We start from the raw sequence: 20,739 nt of genomic DNA on the forward strand, positions 1-20,739 counted from the left end.
TTGAAACAGGGTCTCCCTGTAGCCCCAGCTGGCCTGGAACTCACTATGTAGACCAGGCTAGCCTTGAACTCACAGAGATCCATCTGTCTCTGCCTCCCAAGTGCTGGGACTAAAGACATGCACCAACATGCCTGACTACACATGGACTTTTAAACAATTATATTGATTCCTTTAATCTTTGGGTGTTTAAGAAAATGCAGTTGGACTAGCAATTTATTTTTATTCTTAAGGTCGTTTTAGGATCTGTTCCTCAGGGGTCACATGGGCTTGGGAGGAGCCAAAGGCTCCTTTCTTTCACCAGTTCCATCAACGTGAAGATAAGTCAAAGGTCCTGCTGGACCGTAGATGGCTTTACTTGGAAGCATGGAGGAAATGTTTCATCTGGGTTGACCCTCTCTTTGTAGACTGGACACTGGTTCAAATCCATCTGGTGGGGTCTCCACGGCCTCCTTGATCAAGAGGACAGGTGACTTACCTTAGTTACAGGACTTTTTGAGAGATGCTCATAGTCCCCTGGAACTTAGTGAACCTCAGAAGTCAAGGAGCAAAAAGTGTCCTTAAGTCCATCTGACCAAATTAGTATAGGCCTCAAATATGGCTGTTAAACATCCAAGAAGGTTAGTTCCACCAGTCTGGTACTATTAATTATCATGTACTATGTAGATAAAGCTTGGGCAAAGACCAAAGGTTCTCAGATAAACCTTGACTAGACATATATTATGTTCCTCGAGGTAGTTCTATGTATAATTTGTCAGTAGGTTGTTGGACTAATATGGTTCCCTATTTTTTTTAAACTAGCTAGCTATTATTTATCTCTCACATTGTCCAACACTCCCACCATGGTTTCCCCACTTAAAGTGCCCCCATTTTTCCCATTTCTCCTTTACTAATACCTTTCTCCTATGGTCCCACCTTTCTTGAGCTCCTTCTTTCCCTTTATCCCCTAGGTTCCTTGTATAACCCTCCCTGACCTCTCCCCATAAAATAACCACATTTTTATCCATATCTCCCTTATGAACACCTGTTTCCTACTGTTCTTCTCTTTCAGATTCTTTCTTTTCCTTTACTTCCCTGGTACCTTCTTGTTATGCTGGTTCCTGTAGTTATGTCTGGATACATACTCACTTATCAGGATTTGGTGCTACAATCCACATATGAGGGAGAACATATGTCGTTTGTTTTTCTGAGTCTGTGTTACTTATACTTAGTATAAGTTTCTAGTTCCATCCATTTACCTGCAAATTTCATGATTTCATCTTTCCTTAGTGTTGAGTAAAGTTCCATCACATAAATGAACCACATTTTCATTATCCACTCATCAGCTGAGGGACTCTTAGGTTGCTTCCATCTCCTAGCTATTGTGAAAAGAGCAGCAACAAACATGGATATACAAGTGTCTCTGCAAAAGGATGAGTTCTTCGAGTATATGTCAAGGAGTGGAATAACTGGGTCAAATTGTAGGTTCATTTGTAGGATTTAAGGAGTTCTCCACACTGCTTTCCATAGGAGTTGAACAAGTTTGTAAATCCCACCAGGAGTGGATGAGCGTTCCCCTTTCCCCACATCCTCTCCAACACTGATCTTAGCCAGTCTGACTGGGGTAAGACGAAATCTTAAAGTGGCTTTAATTTGCATTTCCCTAATTACTAATGATGTTGAATACCTTTTAAAATGTTTTTAGCCATCTTTAATTTTTCTTTTGAGAACTATCTGTACAGCTCCTTAGCCCATCTTTTAATTGCATTACTTCCTTTCTTGATTGTTTTTTGAGTTCATTATATATTCTGGATGTTAAACCTCTGTCAGATCTGTTGCTGGTGAAGATTTCCTCCCATTCTGTGGGTTTTCTCTTCACTTCCTTTGTTGCTTCTTTTGATGTACAGAAGCTTTTTAGTTTAATGAGGTTCCATTTGTTGATTCTTGACCTTGTTTCCTGAGGTTTTGAAAATCCTTTCCTATACCTATATCTTGTAGGGTATTGCCAATGTTTTCTTCTAACAGTTTCAGAGCGTCACACATCACATTAAGGTCTTTGATCCATGTGGAGTTGACTTTTATGCAAGGTGAAAGATAGGGGTTTAGTTTCACTCTTCTACTGGTGGAGATTCAGTTTTGGCAGCACCATTTGCTGAAGATGCTCTTTCCTTCGGTGAATTTTCTTGGTCCATTTGTCAAATGTCAGGTGGCTGAAATTGCATGTGCTCATGTTTAGGTTTTCAATTTTACTGCATTGATCTACAGGTCTATTTTTGTGCCAGTACCATGTTGTTTTTATGACTGTAGCTCTGCAATACAGTTTAAAATCTGGTAGAGTAAACACCCCCTCCCAGAATTGCTCCTAGTGCTCAAGGTTGCTTTAGCTATCTGAGGTTTTTGTGCTTCCATATGAATCTTAGGATTTTTTTTTTCTAATTCTGTAAAGAATGTCATGGGGATTTTGATTGGCATTTCATTGAATCTATAAATGGCTTTTGGTAGGATGGTCATTTTCACAATATTAATTCTTCCAATCCACGAGGATGGGAGGTCCCTCCATTTTCTGATGTCTTCCTCAATCTTTTCTTTAAAGATTTAAAATTTTCATTGTAGAGGTCTTAAATGTCTTTGGTTAGGTTTATTCTGAAATATTTTATTTTGTTTTAGTTTTTGTAGCTTTTGTGAAAGGGAGTGTTTCCAAGTACTCTTTCTCTGATTGCTTGTTATTTGTATATAGAAAGGCTACAAACTTATGTAGATTAATTTTTTTAATCTGCCACTTTACTGAAAGTGTTCATCATTTCCAGGGGTTTTCTGCGGGAATTTTTGGCTTCTTTTAGGTATAATATCATATCGTCTGCAAAGAGGGATAATTTGATATCTTCTTTTCCAATTATTATTCCTTTAATTTCATTCTCTTGTCTTATTACTCTTGCAAGAGTTTCAAGCACTATCTTAAAGAGGAGTGGAGATAGTGGACATCCTTGGCAGGTTCCTGATTTCAATGGAAATGCTTCCAAGTTTTCTCCATTTAGAATGATGTTGGCAGTGGTTTTGTTGTATATGGCTTTAATTATGTTGAGGTATATTCACCCCAGTCCAATTCCCTCTAGGACTTTGAACATAAATGCATGTTTAATTTTGTCAAAGGCCTTCTCTGCATCTATTGAGATGAGCATGTGGTTCTTGTCTTTTAGTCCATTTATATGATTTAGACATTTTTTGACTTACGAATATTGAACTATCCCCTGCATTTCTGGGATAAAGCCAACTTGATCATGGTGGATGATCTTTTTGATGTGTGTCTGTATGCAGTTTGCAAGTCTTTTGTTGAGAACCTTTGCATCTGTATTCATTAAGGATATGGGTCTGTAGTTGTCTTCTTTGGTTATATCTTTACCTGGCTTTGGTATTAGAGCCATGCTGGCTTCATAGAAGGAATTAGGTGTTCCCCTTCCGTTTCTATCTTTTTGAACAAATTAAGTAGTATTGGATATAGATCTTTTTTAAATGTCTGCAAGAATTCTGCTGTAAATGCATCTGCTCCTGGACTTTTATTAGGACGTTTTGTATTGCTATTTCAGGTTTCTTATGTGTTATGGATCTATTTAATCTGTTGATCTCTTCTTGGTTTAGTTTTGGTAGTTCCCATGCCTTTAGATATCCATCCATTTCTTTTAGGTAGTGTATTGGTTTTTAAAGTATTCCCTTATAATATTCTGGATCTTTTTGATGTCTGTTGTGATTTTTCACCTTTTGTCTCTTATGTTTGTTGAATTGGATTTGCTCTTTCTATCTTTTGGTTAACTAAGATAAGTGTGAATCTTTGTATTGTTTTCTTTGTTTCTATTTCATTAATTTCTGTTCTGACTTTTGTTATTTCTTCTTGTCTGCTGGGTTTGGTTTTCATTTGCTGTTGTTTTTCAAGTGTCTTGAGTTGCAATGTTAAGTCAATTATTTGTGTTCTTTCTGATTTTTTTTCTTTCTGATTTTTTTAATGAATGCACTTAGAGCTCTAAACCTCCTTCTAAGGACTGCTTTCCACACGTCCCAAGGTTTTGTTGTGTTGTATTGTCCTTTTCATTTCGTTCCAGGAATACCTTTATTTCTTTCTTAATTTCTCCTTTGACCCATTCACCATTCAGGAGTGTGTTGTTTAATCTCCATGTGTTCATGTGGTTTCTAGGGTTTCTTCTGGTGTTGATTTTAAGCTTTATCACATTGTGGTCTGATAGAATGCATGGAATTAGTTCAATCTTTTTGTATTTCTTGAGGTTTATTTTGTGCTCCAGTATATGGTTGATTTTGGAAAAGGTTCCATGGGGCACTGAATAGAAAGTATATTCTTTGGTACTTGGGTGGAATATTCAGTAGATGTCTGTTAGGTCCATTTGATATATGGTATTGTTTAATTCAGATGTCTCTCTGTTAATCTCTGTCCTGTTGACCTATCTAAGGGAGACAATGGGGTATTGAAGTCCCTACTATTAATGAGTTGGTATTAATCTGGATCTTAAAGTCCTGTTGTACTCCTTCTATGAAGTTGGGTGCACCAGAGATGGGTGAATATATTTTCATCATTCTAATATCTTCTTGTTTTTTTTTTGTTCCTTTGATCAGAATGAAGTGGCCCTCTTTATCTCTTCTGATTAGTTTTAGTTTAAAGTCTATTTTATCAGATATTTGAATTGCAATGCCTGCTTTTTTCTTAGTAGCTTTCTATTGGTGTTTGTTTTTTTTTTATCCTTTCACCTTAAGGTAGTGCCTGTCCTTGAAAGTGAGATGAGTTTCTCGCAGACAACAAAAAAATGGGTTTTGTTTCTTAATCCATTCAACTAGTCTGTGTCTTTTGACTAAGGAGTTCAGTCCATTGATATTTAAAGTTATTAATGAAAGATGTGTATTGAATCCTGTCATGTTTATTTCTGTTCACATTCTTGATATAGCTGTGCATTTCCACAGTTATACCTTCATTGAATTTCTTTCTGTCACCCCTTATATAGTATATATATATAGTCATTCCTTTCTTCAGCTCTTTGTATTGCTTCCAGAACTCTCTGAAGGGCTGGTTTTGTGGACATAAATTCAGCCTATTCATATCATGGAAGATTTTTCTTTCCCTTTCAACTATAATAGACATTTTGGCTAGGTAAAGTAATCTGGGTTGGCATCTGTGATCATTTAGAACTGTGAATACTCTGGTCCAGGCTCTTCTGGCTTTCGTAGTTTGCACTGAAAAGTCAGCTGTAATCCTTATGGGGTTTCCTTTATATGTGACTTGTTTTTATTTTGCAGCTTTCAGTATTGTCTCTTTGTTCTGTACATTTAGTGTTTTTATTATGATATGCCATGGAGAGTTTCTTTTCTGGTCCTATCTATTTGGTGGTCTATACGCTTCTTGTATTTGTATGGGCATGTCTTTCTTTAATTCTGAGAAATGTTCTTCTATAATCCTTTTGAAGATATTGTCCATACCATTATCTTGGGATTATTCTCCTTCCTGTATGGCTATGATTCGTAAGTTTGGTCTTTTTATGGTGTCACACAATTCCTGCATATTCCATTCTTGTGTTTTCTTAAATTTTTCATAATCTTTGCTTGAGTGGTCTAATTCGTCCACTTTATCTACCAGTCTTGATACTCTATTTTCCATTTCATTCATCCTGTTGTTGAGGCTTTCTCCTGTCATTTCTAATTGACTTATTGAGTGTTTCACTTCCTTCTTCATTTCAGCCTGAGTATTCGTTAGTATTTCTAACTCTTTCCTGAATTCATTCAGAAGTTTATCCCTATCATTCTTCAGTTCTGTGATTTCTTTGTGTGTTCTTTAAATTCACTGAATTCTTTTATCATGTTTATAACTGTTCTTTTGAATTCCCTGTCCTGTGTCATCTCTGGGGGGTTCTCATTGTACTCCTCCTGAGGACTATTGGTACTTGGTGGGGATATATTATTTTGGTTTTTCATGTTACTATTTTTTTCCCTGCGACTTTGACATGTGGATTTCTTTTGTAGTTCTGATTTTTGTGTGAGACTCAAGTCTTCCTTTGTTGAGTTTAGTGTGCTTATTTTTGTAAACTTTATGTGTCTTTGTGGTTTACTCATTGGGCATGAAAAGCTGGTTAGTCTAGGCTTCAGGTTCTTTCTTTTGATTTTATATTGGAGTGTCCAAATTGCTTTCCTCTTCAGGAATTCCCATAGAGGTCTAAGTGAGGTGAGGCAAGGCTCAGATGTTCTCAGGCTTTCTCCTAAAGTCTGGCTCCCTCCAGGAAAAATACTGTCCTTAGGAATTTGGCAGCTGGGCTGGCCTGGGAGCAGGAAGCTGGTGGCTATGCCACGCAGGAATGAAAAGGGAGTTGGGGGTGGGGATAGGCCCCAAGGGCTCCTGGGGACTACTGGGAGGAATTGGGTTGGTCTGGATGCAAAGGATCTGGAAGCAGTGAGGAGTCTGTGCCTAGAGGTCAGTCCAGGAGTCTGGTTCCAAGACAAAAATGGGCCAGTACCCAGGCTGCAGGGGAGCTGGGAGGGTGAATGAGCCTGAGGGAGTTAAGGCACAGCAGCTAAGGGACCCACCCAGGAAAGATACTGGCACCAGGAAGCTGGTGGCCGAGTGGCCCAGGAAAGCAAAGGTAGGTGTGGGTGATACCAGGTCCAGAGCGCTCCTGGGGAGTACTGGGAGGAACTGGGTTGGTCTGTATACAAAGGCTCAGGAAGCAGTGGTAGCTCTGGGCCAAGAGGTTAGCCCCCGTGTCTGGGGTTCCAAGACAAGAAATGGGCCAGCACCCAGGCTAGGAGGGGAGCTTCGAGGGTGAAAGTTGCTGGCGGAGTCAATGGCGGTGGGCACCGCTGGACTTACCCAGGAAAGGTGCTGGCACCAGGACATCAGAAGCTGTTCAGCCCAGGGAAGCAAAGGGAGGTGAGGGCGGGACCAGGCCCAGATGGCTCCTGGGGACCAGGAAAGGTGTTGGGACCAGGAAGCCCAGGGGCTGTGCAGCCCAGGGAAGTAAAGGGAGAGGAAGGGTAAAGGCAGGACCACGCCCAGAGGCTCCTGTGGACCAGAGGGAGGAACTGAGTTGGTCTGGATGCAATGGATCAGGAAGCAGTGGGGAGTCTGTACCAAGAGGTCAGTCCAGAGGTCTTAGGTGCCAAGACAAGGAATGTGCCAATGCCCGTGGTAGGAGGTGAGATGGGACGGGGGAGCTGGGAGGATGAATGAGGCTGGGGGAGTCAAAGCTCAGTGGGCACCACTAAATTTACCCAGTAATACTGCTGGCCCCAGGAAGCTGGGGGTCTGGGAAAATAAAACATTTTTTAAAGGCATGCAGAAAAGGAAAGTGGTATGAACCCAGGGTGGCGGAAGAGACTGTGGCTTATCTAGTCCACAAAGAACAACAGCTGGCACAAAGGCCCAGAGATAGGAGTGTGCTTGGCATGTGGGAGGTGCAGAAAGGAAGTTGCCTCTGTGGGACCAAGTCCATGAGGAAAAGGCCAGTGTCAGGTAGCAGTGTGATTGGAGAAGGAAGAAGGGGGCTGTGGATTGAGGGGACATAAGGGCCATAAGAGCCCATGGGAGAATTTCAGTGATGAGGCAACTTGATCCCCCTTTAATGGGGGAAGTTTCTCAAAATGCTCTAGGAATAGGTGAAAAGATGAGGCTCAGAGATGAGTTAAAAAGAGGGTGTTTGGACAGATTCAAACGTGTTTAAGATTTTGAGGCACCCTCTACTTAAACATACAAGGCTTGTGTTTTGTTGTTATCTGTTCTATGTGGGACAAAATGAAATAATGAAATATTGCATTATTTTTTTAAAAATATAACATACTGACCTCCTTCAGCACTGCTGAGTTAGACTCCGTATGGTGAGGTGCATGCTGGGAAGTGTGGTGCTGTCTGTGTTTCAGGTCTGCTCTCAGCTGATGAATGGGATCGATCACATTTTTAAGGTATGAGCTCCATTGTTCTGATAGCTCTTGCTCTATGGTGAAATGAAGTTGAATCAAGGAAACATGCTATCAAGTTTCTTTAAGTAAAGAACAGAGCATTAGAGTTCAGACTTTTTATATTCCTTTAGAAAAAATCAAACATGGAGTGGCCAATTTTCATACCTCCAAACAAAATTCCCCTTCAAATGTAGGAACAAAAAAAAAAAAAAAAAAACTCACCAAAATTCCTAAGTTCACAAAGACATTCATTTCCAATGTTCTCTTCATTGAGAAAATATTTCATTTCAGACTCCAATTTACATCTGAAACAGACATGATCTCAATCAATTTCCATACAGTCATAATCATACATAGAAGTTTAAAATGAGTAGGAATATTCAATCTAGTATGGTTTTGTTCATTTGTTCATTTATTCATGCCATGTGCTAAGTTCCTAACTTGGGCAGAAATGAGAGTATGGGCAAGGCAGTGCCCCTTGACGCTGAGTGCATCAGGGCACCATAAGTGTTCCCTCTTGCTCAGGTTTCTTTCAGAAAGTCTCCCAAGGCAGAAAGCTAAAGATGGACCTGACCATGGAGTGAGCAACAGTTAACAAAAGCTGAAATGGAAAGGGCAAGCCTGAACCTGCAAGGAGGCCGCTTTAAAACTGCAGCCATGACGAGAGTCCAGGCCAGGCAAATGGGAACAAAAGTGTGAGTTTTTTAATATAGTAGAAACAGAAAATCTTCATAATCCTTCATCCTATTTAAGAAATGTAATTATTTCTAGAGTAAAACCAAAACAAACTCTGTGTGGACACTCAAAATTTGTATTGTTTCTATCCTTTTATTATGGCAATCAACTAAATCTGAGATTTGTTATGAACAGTATAGTTTAATATTAAAATACCATAAAAATAGTAACAATTCTAAAATGTTAGTATGTTAATTATCTTCATTTTTGCAAACAGGTTTTTATTCTTTGCATGTATTTTGTATAGTTGTAATAATGGCTTGTTTAACACTCCATATTGTAGATTTGTATGGGTTGTTTTGCTTTAAACTGATATTTTAAGGCATTGCCAAATAGTCTTCATAATTAATGCAATGATTCCATAATGTTCACATATGCACGTGCCATCATTTTCCCAGCCAACACACACACACACACACACACACACACACACACATATGCACTGAGATTGAAATTGTATACCCAGCTTTTTCAAACTTGGTTTCTGGGGCTCAAACTCAGGTTCTCATGTTTGCATGGCAAGCACTGTACCAACTAAGCCATCACTCCAGACTGTTTTTAAGAACATATTTGCAACTGTTACATGGAACATGTCTGCAATATCATGAAGCCAAACCAGAATTTACCTTAGGGTTGTTTAACCAAAAATGCAGTACTTAAAAACAACCAGTTCAGATTCTTTCTATTTTTAGGGCACAATAGGTCACAATAGAGCCTACAAACTGACAGAAAAAGGAAGCTACGTGTTATTCAGGTGATCCGAGCAAACCGGTTCTCCACTTAGAGCTTTGCACTCTCCTGGAAAGATGAGGTCTGCACTTGGAGTAGACCCTGGAGGACCTCAGCACACCCTTTTACCAAGTGTTTGCACTGCATAAAGTGATGTATCTATCCTACAGACACCAAAGCTCAGGGTTCTTTGCAGTACTAGAATGAAACAAAGGACCAAGTGTCCTGGGAACATGAGGCAGAGTCTACAAGAAATATCGTTTAGGCCAAAATTACAAATAAACACTTACAACTTTAAATAGTAAACAAATTTTATATTTGGAAATGTTATCTAGCTCCCTAAGTATAGATTTCAAGGAACTCAATTGTGCCTGTGTGTGTGTGTGTTTGTGCACGTGTTTGTGTCTGTGCATGCACATGTGTGTGCAAGCCCATGTGTGCATGTATGTGTGCATACATGTGTGTACACATGCCCAAGTAGAGGCCAGAGGTCCATCATGCATTTCCTCAATCACTCTCTCTTATTTTTTAAAAAGGGTTTCTCCCAGCAAATTCAGGGATCTTCCTGTCTCTACCTCCTCAGCACAGGTGTGGACCACCATACCAGTCTCTCTCACTCGCTCTCTATATAGAGAGAGAAAGCAAGTGAGCAAGCAAGAGAGAGATCTATATATAGAGATCTCCAGTGTATATATATATATATATACACTGGAGCTCGAACTCAGATCCTCATGCTTGCTTGCACTGCAAGCACTTTACCAACTGAGCTCTCTGCCCACCTATCCCCCTAGTTTTTTTTTTTTTTTTTAACTAGGAAGATTGGATCAATTAGATCTCCAGTGATCTGCATGGAACTTGTAGGAAAAAAGAAAAGCTGTTCAGCTCCAAGGTCATGGAACACGGGAAGTAAGTACTAATGTTTCAACCCCAGTTTCTTACAAACTAGCTTCTTTACTGTCTACAAATATTTTAGCCCTCTTAGACTCAGTCAGAAAACTATATGGGTTTTTTTTTTGTATTTTATTTATTTATTTTTAATTTTTTGAGTTACCGTAGCCCAGGTTGGCCTTGAACTTACGGAAATCCTCCTGCCTCATCTTCCTGAGAGCTGAGATCACAGGTGTCACCCCTCATATCCATTATGTTGGGCAGATTTTTCCAAGGCTGACAAGCACAGCACAAACTACTAATTTGCTTGTGGTTCCTAAATTTTCCACAAAATCTAGTCACTTTTCTATACCTCCTATTGTTTTTAATTTCACTGAATATGTATTAAAATGAGCTTACATTCTATAACAACACAGAAAATTATCTTGGTGTTCTTTGTGCCCACTGTTCAGTCCAGAGAGCAAGTTATCAGCACTGAGGTGCTCCTCACCTCCATCACCTTCCTGTCATTGCGACTCTGCCAACAGTGACTTTCCGTGATGATAAGCATAAATTCATGTGTTTAGCTCAGGAGAAACAGCACACACACTAAGGAGACTGTGGAATAGCCAATATTTTTTTAAAAAAGGAAAGAAAAAAATATTAAGCTCTTTCCCACTGTCTTCATTTTCATTCGCACTTGCATCAGTGAACACCATAATTAAAACTTACTAGTGACTTTCCTTTTATCATATTTCAAGTTATGTAAATTCGCAAAACATTTTCCCAATGTCCTTGAACATTTTCTCTGCACGGGAGGTGACTCTTTGAAGGGTATAATGTGTCTGCTTTGGATTGTACAGCAGAAGTGTGGTAGATGATGCAATCTATACCATTGTTTTTCTGTTTTAAGTTATATCGTAAATGCTTTGCCAATCACGAGCCTTGTACCTCACATAGGGATCACAAACTTTTCATGTTGAAGATACCCTCATTAACATGAAAGGTACAGAGTCCAAACTGCACTTAGGATGTTCGCAGCAATGTTCTACCTTGGTAAAAATATGTACATAATAATAACATTTTTAAAGCATAGTCAATAAATGCCATTATTGTTAAATAATTTTCTAGAGCTTATAATTGTTATTAAATATCAAATATTATTTTGTCTTAATTCATTTTCAACTGCTAGAAGCAGTAACAAGGTAAAAACGAGTAAATTCTGATGTAGCAATATGAAGCATATGAAAACTCAATGGTCTGAACTTTTTAGTTCATTCGTATTAAAACAGTTGCGAAGCTCCTCTGTGTGCCCTGCAATGAAAAGATGACTAGACTGTGATGTGATCTTCCCTGCCACATTGTAGGGAAGACAAGATTATGACCAAACACAGAGCGGATGGTATGCATACAACACGTGGACGCAGGCCTGAGGCGGAGATACAAAAGAAGAGGCGAGCGGTGGGAAGACACAGCTGTCTTTTCCTATCAGAAGCAAAAGCATATTAACATGTCCCTTGCGTTCCAGATTAAGCTAAGAAAATGGAAAAGATTTGAAGTTGACTCAGATTCTAACAACTCTAAATTGTGACTGTGTGATTGAATTAATACAGAACATTACAGACATGGCTGGATCCCAGAAGTTCCCAGTGGTTCCCATGTGTTCTCACCTGTTTTCCTTCAGCCGGTCCTGTACCTGCCACCACACTTGCTTGTGTTGTTTGATCAGCATGTGTTCTTTAGACATCTTTGATGTTTCCATAGCTTTTCTTATCTACATTTAGAAATAAAACAAAAGAGTGGCATCTTCCAAGTTTTCAAAATGTTTTTCCGCAATAGAAAGGTTTTGTGTTTTTCAGTCCTCACTAGAACTTCTTCTAACACACAATCCATCTAAAATAGTATATTAGATTAAACATCAGGGAGAGGAGAGCTAGATGTGGTGGTGCATGCCTTTGAGCCCAGCACTGGGAAGATAGAGGCAGGAGGATCCAAAATTCAAGGCTAGTCTCAGCTAGAGAGAGGTTGAGAGTATCCTGGGCTACATGAGATCCTGTCTTTAAAAAACAAAACAAAACAAAAAAAAAGTCAGTGAGAAGAAAGAAAGAATTAATGCTTAGAATTTGGCCAGTTGTAGAATTGGTTTCAAGGTATGCAAAGAAAGGTCAAGTCCTTCTATTTTCCATATAAACAATAGCCTACTTCATTCCAGCATGTATATCCCCATTTTGGACACGTTTCCTACCAGGAATTTTGAGTATCATTACACCTGTTTTATTCATGAGAACCCTGAAAGCAAGAGAAGTTCAAAGAAGGTCCAGATCACAAAGCTTGTAAACATCACAGTCACAGGTCCTTGATGTCGCGCTAGATTTTATCTGATCCTTCATTAAACATGTTGGGGGACCTGGCTTTACTCCCAGCTCCAATACTCCACAAAAAGACCTAGAACATGCAATTGTAGTCTTTCAAATACATGGCTTTATAAATAAACTTTTTTTTTAGATTTAGGCAAATAATTAGTAAAAGGTACTTAACAAAGAAATAGTGAAAAGTCATGTGCAATGGAAATTTAAATATTCAATCAAATGTAGTTCCCCAAGGTCCATGGCCTTTTAAAATGCAGCTCACGAGTGTTTTGAGGGCTCTGTTGCCAACTTGTGTCAGGCTTGGGTCTGTTGCCATTGCCCTGATCTGCACCCAGGCAAAAGCAGCCTCTTTCTCAAATGTGCCTTTCAGCTGCCTTCTAGCTGGGTTCAACCAAGGGAAGATGCCAGCTGTAGAAGATTGGAGAGAATGAGGCAAGCAGAAGCCAAAGCATCATGCACCCCTCTACTCTCAGAAGGCTCTCAGGAGCACCTTCTCCATTGCATCTACTTTTCCCCAAAGAATTCCAGTACAGTTCCAAATAGCTCTGATCACCTTTGCTTCTTATCTCTAGCACATGCGTGACCATCTTCCAACACTAAATACTGTGCTACCACAAATTCCCAAGTAGTATCTGATTCTTGGACTCTGGCTTATAGCCATGTATACCCTGAACTTTGTATGTTAACACTTTTACACATGTATAAAAGTACAAATCAGAAACTTGATGAAATATGTATATTTCCTAATTTATTTGCTACTAGACTCCTTCAGTACTCTTGATAGTTTAGAAAGATCAATAATGAAAACACAAAAACTTCAGATGAGAAGTTTCAAAAAGGAATTTTCATAATGCATGCTATTTCTAGCTGCTGTTCACTGATTACTTTAACCTTGAGTTTATCTTTCTGTTGTTCTGGTTTCCAATTCAAAATTAGGGATATAAGAAAATAAATTACTCCAAAGAACTATTTAAGAAATACAAATTCAAATCTTTTCTACAAGAATTCTTATGAGTGCTAAAGCTGTAAAGAAAAACTAAGTAGAGAGCACTGGTGGGAACATCCAGTTTCTACCTACCAATGAAATGGAAGTATACAATATTTTCAGAGGTTGACATTCTGGCACTTGTGTTAAGAATGTCTAAAACCCGTTCCAAGTTTTTACTATCTACAGTCTCTGAAGTTGTTGCCAATAGGCACAACTTTAAAATTAGATTTTTTTGACATATTTGGCCCATGTTGTACAAAAAACATTAAAATGTATCAGTAGAAGATACGGACTTTTTTATAGCTTAAGGAAAAAAATCAATATTTTTGCCTTTGGGTCAAGGGAAAAGCCAATTAAATAGACTACAAAAATCAAAATCAAACTATTTTTCACTGGACACCTCCAATATTTTGTACAACATCTTAATTTTTGCTTTCGTCTGTTTTTGGAAATTCAGTCATCGATTTTACTTTTACCCTCAGGCCAATAATGAAATAAAAGAAAGCCTTAAAAGATCCCAAAGATTTAAAGTGGTATCTTCATCGGCATAGATTAGTAGGTGATTCTAATTCACTTTACTAGGCAGTAAGCCACATAAAGTCACTATCAAAGTTGAATGATACCTTATGTAGAATGACAATGACTTTAAATCCTTTTGGGGAAAAAATGAAAAATAGTGAATTCATGAAATAATCAGAAACCATAAGTTTCCTGTGTCTGGTTTTTATGATAATCCAAGATAAGCAAACTTTAATTAAGCATTTTGAAATATTACAAAAATCCTGTGGTACAAAGGCTTCAAGTTTAGAAGCACACCTTGGTAAGCAGTGTCAGTTGAAGTGTTGGGTGCATGTGCTTAAACATTTGTCAAAACTCATTGTCATGTAAGTGAGTTATACTCAGCAAAGAACTGTCAGCATATATACAAACGAAAATATTACCCCAAACTGTAATTCCTCTTCTGTTAAGCTGGCAATGGCTCTGATATTTAACAAAGCATTCCACGAGGCTCTTGTGAAACATGTTCTCTCTTAAATTTCTAATAGAAATAAAAAATGATAGAACCCTATAGAAAGGAATTTGGATATACATAAGATTTTATACTGATTAACTATGATCCAGAAATTTCATTTGCAGAAATTTTCTGAAAGCCATATTGTCAAAAGTGTGCAAAATTATTCACTACAGCACCATTTATAATAGAAAAAAGATTGGAGAACAAAAATTCCATCAGTAAGTATTCTTGCCAAAGTAAATTTAATCTGAATCCGATCAATTCTCTAGATATAACAACCAATTTACAGGAAATACAAAAGAGAAAAACATGTAGAATGACACATCAAGGTGCAGTTGACATTATTTAGACTGTGAGGAACTATAAAAATGAGTAATGTGGCTTCTTCATGAAATAAATTATAAAACCACAAGAGGATGGCAGAAAAAACCTAACAAATAAAATTAAATTGCAATGTTGGATTTAATTTAGAGGCTGATTTGAGCAAACTTTGAGACAATCAAGAGATCTAATACTAACTAGATAGTAGAAATTATTGAGAAATTCACATTTTTATATTGGTAATGGTATAATGGGGCTTTTAAAGTTCTAATGTTGTAGAGTAACATACTAAAATGTTCCAGATTTTCTTCAAGACAAACGTGCATGGGGGAAGTAGGATAACAGATGAAACAACAGCCAACTCAATCCTTGTTGAAGCTGCATGATGTCACACAACATCATCCTACCATCCAAGCTACTTGTGCACACATGTAATTTCCTATAACACAAGGTTAAAAAAATATTTAATAGGACGCTTAAAATGGGCAAGAAAAAATATTTGCTTAGCCATATTCTGGCTAAGCAAAGAAATTTATATAAAAATAATCACGAAGATTGCTTTTCTATTTAATAAACTGGAAGTAAATACAGTATACCAAACAGTGGTGTCAGTTTCTAGCCCAAGTCTACTAAACTTCAAATTAGATTTTGGTCTTTGAAAGGTTCAATCTCACCTTAGTGTCTCACCTGGCATCCAGACATTGATCATGACCAATAAGACAGTGACTATGTAGATGACCATCACACCTAGCCAGTACCTTATCAGTAACCAGATAGCCTGAAGCAACATTCTCCTTGTGTGCTTTACATGTCAACATCCTACCAATCTATTTATATTAAACATTGCCAGAGTCAAAGTGCTGTAATCATCAACAATGGTAAAACTATTAAATTTATCTTAAAAGCGACATACATAATACTGAAATAAACAGGGAAATAGATATAATTAACACAAACATTAAAGGAGAATGTGTCAGCTATATGACATTAGGGAGAACTACATACTTTAAACCTGTACATTCTTTATAAAATTTTAAATAATAGAAGCAAGACTAACAGAGATGCTACTATAATTCTAGTTACTATAGAGTATTTGGTATATTAGCATCCATAACATTAAAATAAACTTTAAGAGTTTTATTTTATTCCCAGTTATTTAATTCCTTTTAAGCCCTAAGTTTTATAAAGAAAATTATTTATGAATTATTTGCATCTTAAAAGTAAATTAAAAGAAACCCTCTGCAGGCCTCTCTCCAGGGTAACTCTATTGTGCCCTCAGTGCCTTGACTCCCGCAGCCTCATTCACCCTCCCATTTCCCCTGCCTGTCTCTCCTCCTAGCCTGGGACCTGTCCCATTCCTTGTCTTGGTGCCCCAGGCACTGGGGGAACCACCACTGCTTCCTGATACGTTGCATCCAGACCAACCCAGTTCTTTCTGAGGTCCCCAGGGGCCCTGTGGGCCTGGCCCAACCCACCTCTCTCTGCTTCCCTGGTCTGACAACCCTCCAGCCTCTCTCCTGGGAGCCCTCAGGGCCTGGTCCTGCCCTCATCGCCCTCAGCTTCCCTGAGCAGCATAACCCACCAGCCTGTTTCCTGGATACCAGGGCTAACCATTCCTCTTCCTGATCCTTTACATCCAGACCAACCCAGTTCCTCAGTGCAGTCCCCAGGAGCCCTTGGGGCCTCTTTCCACCCCCATCTCCCTTTAAATCTCTGGGTGGCATGCCACCAGCTGCGTGAGACCAGCATCTTTCCTGGTCCTTGTTCCCAGGCCAGTGCACCCTGCATATTCCTGAAGCCAAAATCCTTCCTGGAGGGATCCAGACCTTAGGAGAAAGCCTGAGAGCATCTATTCCTCATCTGACATGGGCCTCTGTGGGAACTTCTGAAGACAAAAGCAATCTGGCCATTCCAATATAAAATCAAAAGAGAGAACCAGAAGCTTAGAGGAACCAGCTTTTCATGCCCAAGAAGTAAACCACAAAGACACATAAAATTCACAAAAAGAAGTAGACCTAAACTTGAAGTCTTGAGTCTCACACAAGAATCAGAAACTACAAAAGAAATTCACATGTCAAAATCACAGACAAAAAATAATAACATGAAAAATCAAAATAACATATCCCCACCAAATACCAATAGTCCTCTAGAAGAGTACAATGAGAACCCCTAGAGATAATGCAGGACATGGATCTCAAAAGAACAATTATAAATATGATAAAAGAATTCAGTGAATTTAAAGAACACACACAAAAAGAAATCAAACAACTAAATGAAGATAGGGATAAACTTCTGAATGAATTCAGAAAAGAGTTAGAAATATGGAATAATACTCAGGCTGAAATGAAGAAGGAAGTGAAATACTCAGTAAGCCAGTTAGAAATGACAGGAGAAAGCCTCACCAATAGGATGAATGAAATGGAACACAGAATATCAAGACTGGAAGATAAAGTTGAAGATCTGGATGCAAGCAAAGATTATGAAAAATTTAAGAAATCACAAGAATGAAATATGCAGAAATTGTGTGACATCATAAAAAGACCAAACTTACAAATCATAGGGATACAGCAAAGAGAAGAATCCCAAGATAATGGCATGGACCAGATCTTCAACAGAATCGTGGAAGAAAATTTCCCAAAATTAAAGAAAGACATGCCCATACAAATATAAGAAGCATACAGAGCACTAAACAGACAGGACCAGAAAAGAAACTCTCCATGACACATCATAGTAGAAACACTACACGTACAAAACAAAGAGACAATACTGAAAGCTGCAAAAGAAAAATAATAACTCACATATAAAGGAAAACACATAAGGATTACAGCTGAATTTTCAGTGCGAACTATGAAAGCCAGAAGAGCCTGGACCAAAGCATTCCCAGTTTTAAATAACCACAGATGCCTACCCAGATTACTATACCCAGCCAAAATGTCTATTATAGTCAAAAGGGAAAGAAAAATCTTCCATGACATAAATAGGCTGAAGGAATTCATGTCAACAAAACCCACCCTTCAGAGAGTTCTGGAAGCAATACAAAGAGCTGAAAAAAGGAATGATTATACCCAAGGAGTTACAGAAAGGAATTCAATGGAGGTATAACTGTGGAAAAGTACAGCTATATCAAGAATGTAAACAGAAAGTAAAAAACAGGATTCAATATTCACCTTTCATTAATAACTTTAAATATTAATGGGCTGAACTCCCCAGTCAAAAGACACAGACTAGGTGAATGGATTAACAAACAAAGCCCATTTTTTTTGTTGTCTACAAGAAACTCATCTTACTTTCAAGGACAGACACTATCTTAAGGTGAAAGGATGGAAAAAAATATAGCAAGAAAATGGCACTAAGAAAAAAGCAGGTATTGTAATACTAATATCTGACAAAATAGACTTTAAAACTAATCAGAAGAGATAAAGAGGGCCACTTCATTCTGATCAAAGGAACAATAAATCAAGAAGATATTACAATCATGAACATATATTCACCAAACTCTGTTGCTCCCAACTTCATAGAAGGAGTGCTACAGGACTTTAAGACACAATTAATCCCAATCATTAATAGTAGGGGAATTCAATACTCCATTGTCTCCATTAGATAGGTCAACAGGGCAGAGAGTTAACAGAAAGACATCTGAATTAAACAATACCATATATCAAATGGACTTAACAGACATCTACCGAGTATTCCACCCAAGCACCAAAGGACATACTCTCTAATCAACACCCCATGGAACCTTCCCCAAAATCGACCATATACTGGGGCAGAAAACAAACCTCAACACATACAAAAAGACTGAAATAATTCCATGCATTCTATCAGACCACAATGCAACAAAGCTTACAATCAACACCGGAAGAAGCCCTAATCACCACATGAACACATGGACATTAAACAACACACTCCTGAATGATGAGTGGGTCAAAAGAGAAATTAAGAAAGAAATAAAAATATTCCTGGAACTAAATGAAAAGGACAATACAACACAACGAAACCTCTGGGACACGCTGAAAGCTGTCCTTGAGGGAAGTCTATAGCTCTAAGTGCCTACATCAAAATATTGGAAAGAACACAAATAAATGACTTAACATTGTAACTCAAGACACTTGAAAAGCAAAAGCAAATGAAACCCAAACCCAGCAGACAAGAAGAAATGACAAAAATCAGGGCAGAAATTAATGAAATCGAAATGAAGAAAACAATACTAAGAATCAATGAATCCAAGAGCTGATTATTTGAAAAGATAAACAAGATTGACACACCACTAGCCCAGTTAACCAAAAGAAAGAAAGAGCACCTCCAAATCAACAAAATCAGAAATGAAAGGGGAAACATCCCAACAGATACTAGAGAGATACAGATCATTATAAAGGAATACTTTAAAAACCTATATGCTACTAAATTTGAAAACCTAAAAGAAATTGGTGGATATCTAAAGTCATGGGAACCATCAAAACTAAACCAAGAAGTGATTAACAGCTTAAACAGACCCATAACACAAAAAGAAATTGCAACAGTACTACAAAACCTTCTGACTAAAAAAAGCCAGGACCAGATGGATTTACAGCAGAATTCTATCAAACATTTAAAGAAGATCTACATCCAATACTACATAATTTATTCAAAAAGATAGAAATGGAGGGAGAATTTCCAAATTCCTTCTATGAAGCCAGCATCACTGTAATACCAAAGCCAGTAAAGATACAACCAAAAAGGAAAACTATAGATGCATATCCTTAATGAACACAGACGCTAAAATTCTCAACAAGATACTTGCAAACCGCATACAGACACACATCAAAAAGATCATCCACCAGGATCAAGTTGGCATTATCCCAGAGACGCAGGGATGGTTCAATATACGTAAGTCAATAAACGTCAAAAATCAGATAAATGGGCTCAAAGACAAGAACCACATGGTCATCTCAATAGATGCAGAGAAGGCCTTTGACAGAACTCATGCATTTATGCTCAAAGTCATAGAGGGAATGGACTAGAGGGGACATACCTCAACATAATTAAAGCCATATATAACAAACCCACAGCAAACATCACTCTAAATCGAGAAAAACTAGAAGCATTCCCACTGAAATCAGGAATCAGACAAGGCTGTCCACTATCTCCACTTCTCTTTAACATAGTGCTTGAAGCACTTGCAAGAGCAATGAGACAAGATCAGGAAATTAAAGGAGTAATAATTGGAAAAGAAGAGATCAAATTTTCCCTTTTTGCAGATGATATGACATTTTATCTAAGAGATGCCAAAATTCCAGCAGAAAACTCCTAGAAATATATAACACATTCAGTAAAGTGGCAGGTTACAAAATTAACCTACAAAAGTCAAGCCTTTATATATACCAATAACAAGCAATCACAGAAAGAGCACATGGAAACACTCCACAATAGCTGCAAAAAATAAAATAAAATATCTCAAAATAAACCTGACCAACGTCATTAAAGACATCTACAATGAAAATTTTAAATCTTTAAAAAAGAGATAGAGGAAGACATCAGAAGATGGAAGGACCCTCCTTGATCATGAATGGGAAAAATTAATATTGTGAAAACGAGCATCCTAACAAAAGCCATTTATAGATTTAATGCAACGCCAATCAAAATCCCCATGACATTTTTCACAGAGTTGGAAAAAAAAATCCTAAAATTCATATGGAACCACAAAAGACCTCAGATAGCCAAAGCAACCCTGAGCCCTAAGAGCAATGCTGGGGGGATTACTATACCAGATTTTAAGCTGTGTTACAGAGCTATAGTCATAAAAACAACATGGTACTGGC

General features: G+C 38.0%; 1 protein-coding gene across 7 annotated transcripts in view; it reads right to left on the minus strand.

Annotated features, from left to right (window-relative positions):
* Nucleotides 1-20,739, minus strand: part of Ccdc148 (coiled-coil domain containing 148) — a 376,894-nt gene that overhangs the window by 232,280 nt on the left and 123,875 nt on the right. For 6 of the 7 annotated variants that reach the window (XM_008842508.3, XM_029568022.1, XM_029568021.1 and 3 more), the window contains 3 exons: nt 11,919-12,022; nt 8,140-8,222; nt 7,804-7,952 (listed from right to left, as the gene is read on the minus strand). In XM_008842508.3, the coding sequence (XP_008840730.2) occupies nt 7,804-7,952; nt 8,140-8,222; nt 11,919-12,022 (336 nt within the window). Of the gene's footprint in view, nt 1-7,803; nt 7,953-8,139; nt 8,223-11,918; nt 12,023-14,546; nt 14,636-20,739 lie in introns of those variants that run through there. The other variant, XM_029568023.1, reaches the window with a different exon arrangement.

This window comes from Nannospalax galili, unplaced genomic scaffold (assembly GCF_000622305.1).
Source record: "Nannospalax galili isolate Female #2095 unplaced genomic scaffold, S.galili_v1.0 scaffold640, whole genome shotgun sequence".
Taxonomy (NCBI): Eukaryota; Metazoa; Chordata; class Mammalia; order Rodentia; family Spalacidae; genus Nannospalax; species Nannospalax galili.